Source organism: Alosa pseudoharengus, unplaced genomic scaffold (assembly GCF_046254945.1).
Source record: "Alosa pseudoharengus isolate Yale_2024_CS ecotype anadromous, Long Island Sound unplaced genomic scaffold, YU_APseudo_1.1 YU_APseudo_1.1_scf_22, whole genome shotgun sequence".
Lineage (NCBI taxonomy): Eukaryota > Metazoa > Chordata > Actinopteri > Clupeiformes > Clupeidae > Alosa > Alosa pseudoharengus.
In genome coordinates this window covers 18,588,605-18,600,299 of record NW_027468680.1, presented here as the reverse complement: position 1 = coordinate 18,600,299, position 11,695 = coordinate 18,588,605, and the positions used below count along the sequence as shown (strand labels likewise).

Genomic DNA, 11,695 nt, shown 5'->3' with positions numbered 1-11,695 from the left:
CGACTCACATCCCTCATCTTTCCCGACCCGCCCACTTGTTTGGCACGATCCCTTGAGATCATCATCATACCCCATAAAATGCACATGGTCATTTAACGCAATTGCAAACATTATCACAACAATATTCAAGATTATTTTATTAGTCTACATCTCATTATACTTGTAGCCTGTTCCTTTTGCAGAAATGAATAATAATAGTATTAAATGTGTGTGTGTGTGTGTGTGTGTGTGTGTGTGTGAGAGAGAGAGAGAGAGAGCTTTCATGGTTAGGCCTGGTTGTTTAGTGGATAAAGCTGTTGCAAAGTCTGCCGGTCCGAGCCTTGAGGCTGACATCCACAGATGCCTTGAGCTGTATCCAGTCGCACAACCCTTTGCAGTGCTTTGCGTTTGATGGCAGTGCAGTTTTCATCATACCATGCAGTGCACGTCCAGGTCGTCCCATGTAAGGTCTTCTGTGATGTTGAGGCTAAACATGAACTGAACTTGAACTTGAACTGGCTGACTCTCCAGTTCTACAGTAGGAGCCATTGATAGACAGCCATTCAGGAGACTTCTTTTCTCCTGAAGTTCACAATCAGCTATTTGGTCTTAGCAACACATAGAGAGAATTGTGGCACTCTCGAATCCCATTTTGAGCTGCTCCCGCTACTCATCCAGTCTGAAGGTGCAGTGACTGAAATGTATGTAAACTGATTTTTATATTCTGTGTATTTTATCTGTCTTGTTATGTATATGATCTTGAGTCTGCTAAATAAAGCTTCATCATCATCATCACTCCTACAGGCCGTCTCTTTGTTGTTGATAAAACATCTCAAAACATCTCAGTGGTGAGCTATGGCCATAAAGGTTTGGGTAGGCTATACAGGCAGAGGACAGGGCTCAGGACACAGCCATGGGGGGCACTTGTGTTGAGGGTCAATGAGACTGAAGTGTTGGAGCTCATTCTCATTACCTTACGTCCACCCGACAGGAAGTTCAGGATCCTAGCACAGGCCAAGCATAGCCTAATAGCACATAGTCATATTTAAAATGTAGTCAAAACAAGCAGCTGACAGCGTGATTGACAACCAACGACTGTATGATAATTCATAGAATGATATTCATATGCTATTATTTTTATACACTTGATGTTGACAACTTGTTACCATACAGAAAAAAAGAAATTAGCTATGCTGCATCTGCAGTCCACCTTTAATGTAATAGGTGTAGGCCTATATCTGTCTATTGCACATTTGCAGAATAGGCTACTGTATATTGATCATAATGCGATTTTTCAAACTTAATTTGAAGAGAACACTAAACGTGCCATCTGCACTGGGCTTACTCTTGAATTAAAGGTTGTTAAACTTGCTCGAAACAACGTACAAAAAGAGGAGCAAGGTTTGTCTCGTTTTTTGAAGATCACAGTTTACTGTTCTGCTATCAGTCGATCCGACAGCAGCGTGAAAATCACTTGTATAGCAACTGACGCCTTCGTTGTAGGTTTGGATTGGCATCATGAACGCGCCCCTACAGAATTCTACGCAATGAGTGCTGTGGTGACGTATGTCAAAGCCGACCTATCCAGTCGCGCTCCTCTCTTCCATTTTCTGAAAGGGACATTCGTGCATGTCATCCGTTCCAGACTGGAATTTACTTGAAATTGGCAATGAGTCAGTTCGTCGATAAAATGGGAAAGACTTCGTCCAAAGCCTCATCTGGTCACTCGTGTCTACCGAGTCCGTAATTTCACCAGTTGCGGATTTTCCATAGCCATTCTGTCTTTGCAAAGTCACCAGAGCCCTCTGTCGCTTCGCTGCTACAGAATGCTCAGGCTGTTTGTTGTCTTGGTTCTAGTCGGATTGCTGTTAGCGTCCCTTGCCTCCTGGGTGATAGACAGCTATGATACGACTTTGCACCTGAAGCGGAGTTTGGGTCAGGTCAGCGCTGAAAATGCTGCTAAGGTCACTGGGCCCCCATATCCGGGTGGTGAACTGAATAACATATTTTGGTTTGTACAGGTGAGTTGCTAATATTACGTTTGTCTTATGTCAAAATGACATAACTGGCTAGCTCGATTGAATGATAAGGTAGTCTACACAGCCATCGAAGTATTTTGCAGGCTACCGTAGGCTGCCACTCAAATTAAAACATTATTAGTTATCTAGCTAGACTGATGTAAGGCTGTTTAGTCTGGACCCAATCACAACGGGGTAGGCTACTACTAGTGTGCACTGTAAGTGTACTGATTGACAGAGATACTTTGGACTGGGTGTTTTAAAAGCTTCTGTTTAAAGTTTAACTAAGCTAGAAACCTTGTTGTCATCGCCTGCCATTCTGGCCGCATGTGAGACAGCGTTATTTTTGTGTGGCTGCCGCCAGTATGGATACTTGACACCTGTCAGTTGCTACATTGTATGGCATTGTATGACTGAGCGTACCCGTTTTTATACGTTTTTACCTCGATCGTGTCGCTCGACATGGTGGTTCGTGAAATCGTATGTTGCCTGGGATAAAACCTGATTTCTGTTAACCCACACAGGTATCCGACATTCATATCAGTCGCTTCCGTGACCTACGCCGTGTTCCAGATTTTGAGAAGTTTTGCACTGAGACTATTGATGTGATCAAACCTTCTCTTGTACTTGCAACAGGTGAGGATCAGATAGGCCTACATTTTTCTCCGTCACCCATTACATCCATTAGGCTGCATAAATAATGGACTTATGTCTGAAGTAGATGTCCATAATCCAGAATTTAGATAAATCCTTTAATGTTTAATATTCATTTAAGGTGACCTGACGGACGCAAAGACAGAAAGTAAAGTGGGTTCCCTTCAGCATGAAGTAGAGTGGCAAGCTTACCACAATGTTTTGAAGAGGTCACATGTCATGGAGCGCACCAAATGGATTGACATCCGAGGAAACCATGGTGAGTGGGAAGCTGTTGCCTCATAATTATATTTCATTCAATCACTAATAGCATTCTTAGGCAACACACTCATATATCTGATGTTAAATTTATAAGAGAAGTTGAGCACGTTGTTCCGCAAATGGTTCACAACAGGGAGCGGATAACAGTAGATCATGCCAGGAGTCACCATAGAGTCAGCTAATGTTGTGAGCACAGCCCAAATCTTGCCATCTCGTGTAACTTCAAGATACTGATTGATAGGCATTGATATCTTGGATTAGGAAGAGATTGCACAGGCTGTATGTCTACTGCTGCCACTGACTCCAAAGTATGGAGACTATGTAGTTGATGTTGTTATAAAATGGCCTCATTACTGCTGCCACTGACTTTCCAAAGTATGGAGACTATGTAGTTGATGTTGTTATAAAATGCCCTCATTACTTATTACCCCACACTGTCTTCTTCAGATGCTTTCAACATTATTTCTCTGGAGAGCGTTAACAACTACTACAGGTCAGTGGATACGCTTCCCTGCATCACTTGGTTCAATCTTGTTGACATGAATTTGCAGGTTCCATTTAAGGCTTTTACATTAGATTATTACTCCCATAATAACTCGAATATGACTGTGGTTTTCAGAAGGTAATCAGAGTAACATTAGCAGAAAATGCTCCAAGCTTAGTGTGGTTTATTGTTTCCATTTAAATGGCAAATGGCTTTTGAACACGTCATTTCTTTGTCCTGTAATTCTGTTCTAAACCTCTAATTCTGTAATTGCAGATCAATATGAGGGATGTTTCTTTGTGTTGCTGTTTATTCTCTGTGTTTGGTTCACCAACTTAGAAAGTACTCGGCAGTACAGAAGGTGGGGTCATTTCACTACATCCACAAGACTCCATTTGGCAATTACTCCTTCATCTGTGCCGATGCCACCCTCACCCCTGGACCCAAGAGGCCTTATAATTTCTTTGGCATTCTTGGCGAGGTAAGGAGTTAGTAAGATACAGTATCTGCTAGTTATGTCGGCAATAGACATAATGCTACTGACTGGAATATTTTTTTTATTTTGATTTATTTAGGAAGGCTCCAGTTTGAGTTATTCCAATTTGTACTCTGAGTAATGCTTTGTTATCTTTCCGGTTTTTCTGGAAAGCCAAGATAATGTTAGGGATAATGTTAGGGTGTGAGATTACTGTTCCACTCTTAAGTGCACTTTTAAAGACTTGATGACTTCATTGATTGGGGAACATTTCTTGTTGAGACTGGAAATGACTGTTGAAATTGAAATGTATTTGCCTGGCGCTTGCTCAAAAATGATATTCCATCCGTAACCATTCTGTCAGGACCAAATGAAGCAGCTGGCGGCATTCCAAGCAGAGAGCGACAGTAGCAACCAGACCATCTGGTTTGGTCACTACACCACCTCCACCATCATCTCTTCCTACCCTGGCATCAGGGACTTGATGAGGTGACCACTCACAATACTATTTGCATTCACTTGCTCTGCAAGAATCAAAGGAGTCTTTCACTTGAATTGGAAACCAAACAATCAATCAATCAATTAATCAGTCAGTCAGTCAGTTTGTCAATCAATCAGTCAGTCAGTCAGTCAAGGTCAACTCCCAGTAGCCATTTGGATAGCATTAAATCCTACCACTTTCATGTTACGGTTACAGGTTTCACTGCGTTATTTTATAATATAATTTTGTATTTGTATTTAATTTAATATGGAGCAACGGTACATGTATTTAGCAGTTGATCTAAGTTTGATGTCCAAAATGATAATATTGCAGCTTTATACGTCACTCCCTGCTTCTGATTCCTACTTGTGGTTACACTATTTTCCGTACCCTCTCTATAGTTCGGCTGTGGCATACCTGTGTGGGCACCTGCATACCCTAGGTGGACTGATGCCAGTTCTGCACAGCAGGCATTCGTCCGGTACTCTGGAGCTTGAGCTTGGGGACTGGATGGACAATCGCAGGTTCGAGAGGATTAGTGTCCAGTGCTTCAAAAATCTTTCTAAAAGTGAAGACATGCAAAAAACATTGACTACAAACAAAAGGTCTAAGTAGCAAAATGCCTCTTGTCCGTTGGTATTTTAGATATCGCGTGCTGGCTTTTGACCATGACCTGCTGAGTTTTGCAGACCTCAAATTTGACGATTGGCCTGCATTGATCATCACCAACCCCAAGGAGGCGCTGTATATGAAGCCCAGCGTGGAGCCTCTGGAACGCATTCGCAGCTCCACACACATCAGGTGTCTCCTCTGTGTGTGTGTCTTTTTTACCCTTCACGCCTCTCCCTGGCTAGACCTTCTCCATATGTACATAAACCCCCTACACACACACACGCACGCACGCACGCACGCACGCACACACACACACACACACGCACACACACGTTGAGTGTAGGTCTCAGATAAGATGAACGTTAGTCTCATAAGACGTCATTTCACCCCTTGTTCCTTGTGGGTGTTCCCTGGTGCTGTTTTGAATTATCGTCAAGCATCCTACTCACATACGTTCTCCTGTCTTCTCTGGCCCCTACAGGATCCTGGTGTTCTCTGTGGCCCCCATTAGAGAGGTGCATGTCACTGTGGATGGCGCTCCCTGGGGGATAGCCTACCCAGTCGGAGGTCCACTCTACGTGGTGCCCTGGGACCCCTCACTCTTCAGCAGTGGCTTGCACACTATATCCGTGATGGTGGAGGTGAAAACGTCTCTCAGTTTTTGCTTTTCTTTGTCGACTGATTATTTGTCTTTGAAGATTTGTTTTTTTGTGAAAAACTGGAATGCCAAATCTTACAGTGATTTATCCAGGGAATGTGGGTACAAATGTGGGCAGCTCCTCTGCTGCTGATTCCTCAGCTGTTAAATCTAGGGCAGCACTTTTTTTCCGTAAAAGCTCCGCTCCTGTGCTGTGTGTTAGGATGCGGCAGACCGTGTGAAGGTTCGAGAGCAGCAGTTCACCCTGGAGGAGGACCTGACGCCCAGTTTTGGCTTTGTCCAGTCCTTTATTCTTCTTACTGACCACTACATTCTGGTAAGAGCTTTGTTGCAATAGAAAAGCAGTGTTGTTATGTATTCACAACCCTAGCCAAGGTTCAAAATGCAAACTGCAAATTGCTTATCACTGAAAATGCATGCTGCATACATTTAAGGGTTTCGGAGGGTTGCCTGGAGTATATCCAATTATCCATACAATAGGAAAATCAATGAAAGTTGTAAGAATGTAAAACATCCCCTCTACCATTGAGATGTTTTTTTTTGTGTGTGGTGGCTTGTAGGGACGTCTTGGATTTGTGACACTGGTGCTGCTCAATGTTGGTCTTCTTGTGGTGTTCCGATTCCAGAGTGTTCCGGTCTGCAGAGGTGAGGCAGCAACAAATGTCTAAATCAGCAGTTACTAAAGGCAAAAGCCACAACTCCTCTACAATCCAGATGACAAAACCACCGTTCCACCTATTACCATCTGGACACTATATATAATTTAACTCTTTTTACAATCACTAGGTTCAACATATCAATGCAAGTTCATTATTCCATAGGTATTATGTAAACTGTAGTAATGACCTACGGACTGACAGACAGACAGATTTGGTCTCAGAAGAATGCTTTTTGACTAATTAATGCCACCATAAGAAATTAGGAAATGTGTTTTGTCGGCGCCTTAATCACTTCATCTTGGATGTATTTTTTGTGCTCCTCAGGGGTCTTGTCTCCAGTGTACACATCTTTACACCTCGTTAGCAAAACAGACCTATTCTACTACTCTCTGCTTCTCTTCAACTTGTGCACAGCAATAGGTGAGTACAGAGACCAGAGTTATGAGCTTGTGGGCCACAAGGTGGCTGAGATTGATGAAGTGTAAACCAAAGCTGATAACAGAGCAAGTCATTGTCAACCAAGTGAATTTGGCTACATGAAAGTCTGTTAGTCCTCTCAAGACCGATTGGTAGGCAGCAGAGATGAGTGAAAAACTGCTACCTTCTCGTCTTTTGTGACAACACTTTTTAAGCCTAATTCTGTTGTCCAGTGTGTCCAGTGTCCAGTCTTTGATAAGATAAACCTTTGGTTCTATTTGCAGGTCCCTGGTTCATCGGTGAGGTGATTGACGGTCAGAGTGGTGCTTGTTTTGCGTATGGAGTGTTTGTTGATGGATACTTCCTGGAGGGCAGCCTCACCTACGTTGTTGGAATTCTCCAGGTGAGAAAGTCTGGCCAAGCCATTCGGCCCCCATAGACAACACTGAGATTGTGGTGATTTGCTATTTATTGTGATTTTGTATTTGTTTACCCACACAAAGCTTTAAAGCAGTCTGCTATGTTGTAGTAGTCAGGATTATCTGTTTGGTAGCCTTGAACTAAAATGTCTTGTTTGGCTGCATTTGAGCAGCTTGGCTACAATAGTAAAGTGTTTAACCTGCTGCTGAGTTAATATACAAGTGTGTGCAGGGATACTGTTTTTGGGTTTATGTGGCCTTAGGCTGAAGAGGTCTTTTTTGACTGAAGATCCTTTTTTTTCCACTCTCGTTTTTTGGACCTTTTTGCATCTTGCCTTTTTGCGTTTTTTTTCGAGGCTACCACCTCCTAGTGGCCTGACTAAAAATAGGCTATATGGATATATATACTGCTTTTGTGGTTGTTTGTTTGTTTGTGCGTTGTGTTCATATGATGTGTCCTGAATAATGTATACATTTTGAACACACCTGCTTGAATCATATTTCTTTAAGTCTTCTTAGTTAAAGCCATTTAGTGTTTTGTGGTGATTATAAAGCCATTTAGTTATTATTTCTTGATTTTAGTTTAATTTCACTCTGTCTGAGTGGTGGTGGATAAATCCACCTGGTGCTCAACCGTTATGCTACCCCACTACCGCCACAACACTGTGCATCTCTCATGCAATAGGATTAAGTAGATAAAGTTACCTGAAACCTACAGTAGGTAATAATGAAAATATTTTTTACAGACAGCTCTTATATAGAGACTCACTTCTTTAAAAAATAAAATATTTGTCTCTCATAACACTTACCGTATCCCCGCCCCCCCCCCCCTCCCCTCTCTCCACAACAGCTGGTCTTCTTCAACATCCCTCTGAACTGCTACCTTTGCTGGAGCCTCCACCTGCGCTACCGTGGCAACTCCCTGGGCTTGCACCTGGGCCGGCCGGGCTGCCGGCGCTGGGCGGCGCTGGTGCACTTGGGCATGCTGGCGCTGTTGCTGTGGCAGGCCTACTCCTGCTACTTCCTGCTGGAGGCGTACGGCGTGCTGGCCTTCGTCCTGTCGCCTGTGCGCACCTGGGCGCTGCTGCTGAGCCTCCTGCTGATCTACCGCGCCTGGAAGGGCCCCGTGCCACACCTCCGCAGCGACAGCAAGGCCAGCTTGGCCTCGTGACCCTGCGCTAGCGCCAACACTAGCGGGGCCTTTGATACTGTACAATAACGTGTTCGGGTTGGATTTTTTCTTTTTTTTTGTTACTAAAAGATTGCTATTATTTCAGATGTTCGGGTGCCAATTTTTTCTCTCTCTCTCTCTCTTATCTATATTCTCCCCCTCTCTCTGACACAATACCTGCATTTATGTTTACCTCATTATGTGGAAAAGAAGAACATTATATGCCGAGAGAAACCCAGTGGAGAAGAGCGGTAGCTCAGAACTGACTTTTGTTTGTACTGTGAATGGGTCCCGTGCTGCTGAGCTCTCGGTCTGGTGACCAGAGCTTGGTCATTTCTGATGATTCCAGGGTTTAGGGTTTAGGTTTAGCTGTTGACAAATTATACCTCTCCAGGCGAAATGTTTAGCTGATAGGTGTCTACTCCTCCTCTGCTAACCAATGCCATCAGTCCGGCCAGTTGGGCCTGTACCCGGTGCCAAGACATGGCCAACACTGCCAGTCAACTCCTCTGACAATCTCCCCACTACACACTTTTCTGTCTTTCACCCTTTTGGCACTTTCACAAGAGTTCCTTGAATCATCACACAACCCTGCAAGACAAATCAGTGGACAGATCACATATATCTGATCCATTTCTGATTCCTATACTCAAATGGCAGCAATTCAATTTTTTTTGAATTATGAGAATTATTTCATTTTCAAAATTGGAATCAATATTCCATTATTTTGTGCTTTGATTGTGATCAGTATGACATTGAAAAAAAAAAAAACCTTTGAATTTGCAGTGTTTCTGTTTAGGCCATTTCATCAAGAGGGTATTGATGTTCTATGTCCCTAATCGTTCTCCCTTAGCACAGATATTGCCATGTGCCGTAAGAGTAATGGTGTGGGGTAAAGCCTTATCCTAGTATAGCATTCCTATTCTTAGACCCTTTCTTAAACTTTAGAGGAGGCTCATATTTCATGTGTTAAGAGCGTTGTTGTATTTTCTTTAATCAGCGAAATGATTCTTCAGGCCTTACATGCTACAGCTAACTGCCAAGTTACTTAATTGCTTTCATTGGCAACTCTACATTTAATTTAAGCTTTTACATCTTGAAATGGGACTATAAATGAATGCTTTAAAATAACCACTATGAAGATCAGTTAGATGAATATGAACAAGTTTAGTTCAAGTTAACCAAGTGTTAAAATAATCTACCCTGAGGAATATTTATCCTTTTCCGCATCAAAAAAGTTTAGCAGACAAAATTCAAATTTAGCCAACATATTCAAGGGAAATGCTCACTGCTTTGTGCGGATTTGTGCTGCAAAGGACAATGTAGCAAATTTGTTTCATGCTGATTTCTAAAAGAATATCTGCTTCCTTTTGCACAAGGTAAAGATAGACAATTTCTTTTTTGAAGGTTTGGTTGGCATGGCTCTGAATGAATTGTGAGGAAAAAATGCACTATTAGGAAGCAAGCAGGACAGAATGGGCATTCAAACAAAGGATCTCCCTCCATTTTGAAAAGAACCTGTGTTGCTGCATTCACCTGGTGACACTTCACCAGAGTATGCACAGTGAAGCATTGTCTAGCTCCCCCTCTGCATGGGTTAGGGTGAGCAGTCAGGTCTTTTCATTCTTTATTTTCTGTTTTTTGCTGTTTTATGTCTTTTCAGTCTTTTCAGTTGGCATTTCTGCTGTCTCAGGAATGTAGATGCGATCACTCAGATATCTGTTGGCAGTCTAATAGATGTTAATGTCTAATGGAAATCAAATTTGAAGTGTGGGACTGTAGTTTTTCTCCAGCTTTTCAAAGAACATTTTTAGACATGTTATAATTCATTATGATAATAATAATCATGGGCATGGAATTACATTCAGGTTTGATTTGTGTTTGTTAAATGTGACTTGTGGTGATGAATGCAATTATGAATGTTTTAATTGCTATATTTTTTTAAAATAAAAAAAAAGTTTGGTTTGATCTTCCACATTATTTATTATATGTGAGTTTCTTTAGGTTTATGCTTTCATTTTTTTAATGAACACTGGATGAACATACAAATTTATGTTTTTGTAACTTTATTGTGATGAGAATAAATGGGTTTTGACCACCAAGTTCCTTATGCAGCTTTTCTGTCTCTTCTTGGTATGTGTAGTGAGAGAATGACTCTTCCCTGACACAGTGGGAGAGACTGTTAGACTGGTGAAACTGGACCGCAAAGGAACATTCTTAATGTATTTTTGAACTAACGTTTGTCTGCCACATGAAGGTAACTAATACTGTCTTTTTTATCATAATCCACTACAAGCAGGTATGACTCCTTGTAAAACATATCCATAACTTAGCACCATTTGATATGTTCTGATCAGAATCAATAGTATGACTTAGTGAGGTGCATTTGGCTCTGGAAGTACGCACGAGTAGTGCCCTCTAGTGGAACACCATGACCACACGTTAAAGATGAATTCATGAACAGAGCAGAAACAAGAATCAAGCAATGTTAAGTAGATCATAATATTCTGCTTAGTGAGAATTTATTTATGTATGTATGTATGTAAATCTGCTTTTCCATTCTGTTAAATTCAAATACACACCTTTTCTCCACACCTGCAACATGGGGAATCCTTTAAGGCAGATGCATGCTATGAGAACATACTATGAAATCAACTTAGAATTCAGTTTAATCAAAAAGCTTTAAAGAACTCTGTGAACCATTAGAATCTCACAAATATGACCGGTTGGTTTTGCCACTAAATTATTGGCATTGCATTTCAGGAGGGTAACATATCCAGTGTTGGCTAAACTGCACTGGCTTCCTGTGGAACACAGAATTAATTTTAAAATGTTTTTTGTCTACAAAGCTTTACATGGCTTAGGTCCTCAATATCTCTGTGATCTTTTAAATCCTTACTGGTCTCCTCTTCGATCATCTTCCAAGTGTCTTCTTTGTGTTCCTTCTGCTTTCCCTAAATCTAAAGGTGACAGAGCTTTTTCTGTCTATGCTCCCCAGTTCTGGAATAGCCTTCCTGATGATGTCAAATCCTGCCCCACTATCTGTAGCTTTAAATCCAACCTAAAAAGTAATATACATAAAAGCATAAAAGGGCAATAGTTAAAACAATTGTTTAAAAAGTAAATAATATAATTAAAGAATATAAAACATAAAAGACACAAGGTAGAATAATGAAAAGACAGATGACAGATGGAAGTGCGTTTGATCAGTTAGCAGAAGGCGTCTGAGACTAACTAACTTTGGTCTTAGATTTAAAACTGGCTACAGTTGGGGCCTTTTTGATGTCATTCGAAAGATTGTTCCAGAGCTGCACCGCTCAGCAGATAATAACTCCTTCACCATGTTTAGTTCTAACAGCAGGTTTTACTAACACATTTTTCTCCTGAGACCTGAGAGGTCTGGAGGG

At 41.6% G+C, this 11,695-nt stretch overlaps 1 protein-coding gene across 1 annotated transcript; it reads left to right on the top strand.

The window, feature by feature from the left end:
• Window positions 1–1,590: 1,590 nt before the first annotated feature.
• On the top strand, window positions 1,591–8,388 carry tmem62 (transmembrane protein 62). The gene is made up of 14 exons (XM_076299179.1): window positions 1,591–2,000; window positions 2,522–2,633; window positions 2,773–2,910; window positions 3,360–3,405; window positions 3,736–3,877; window positions 4,236–4,360; window positions 4,754–4,876; window positions 4,998–5,153; window positions 5,446–5,605; window positions 5,825–5,938; window positions 6,183–6,267; window positions 6,606–6,701; window positions 6,983–7,101; window positions 7,968–8,388. The coding sequence occupies exons 1-14, from the start codon at window positions 1,806–1,808 to the stop codon at window positions 8,286–8,288; spliced, it is 1,932 nt and encodes a 643-aa protein (XP_076155294.1). The 5' UTR covers window positions 1,591–1,805; the 3' UTR covers window positions 8,289–8,388.
• Window positions 8,389–11,695: the final 3,307 nt, after the last annotated feature.

Coding starts and splice junctions, on each gene's coding strand:
- tmem62 (XM_076299179.1), top strand. CDS start 1,806: ATGCTCAGGCTGTTTGTTGTCTTGGTTCTAGTCGGATTGCTGTTAGCG. Junction 3,406..3,735: donor AGCGTTAACAACTACTACAG/GTCAGTGGATAC, acceptor TCACCAACTTAG/AAAGTACTCGGCAGTACAGA. Junction 3,878..4,235: donor TCTTTGGCATTCTTGGCGAG/GTAAGGAGTTAG, acceptor CCATTCTGTCAG/GACCAAATGAAGCAGCTGGC.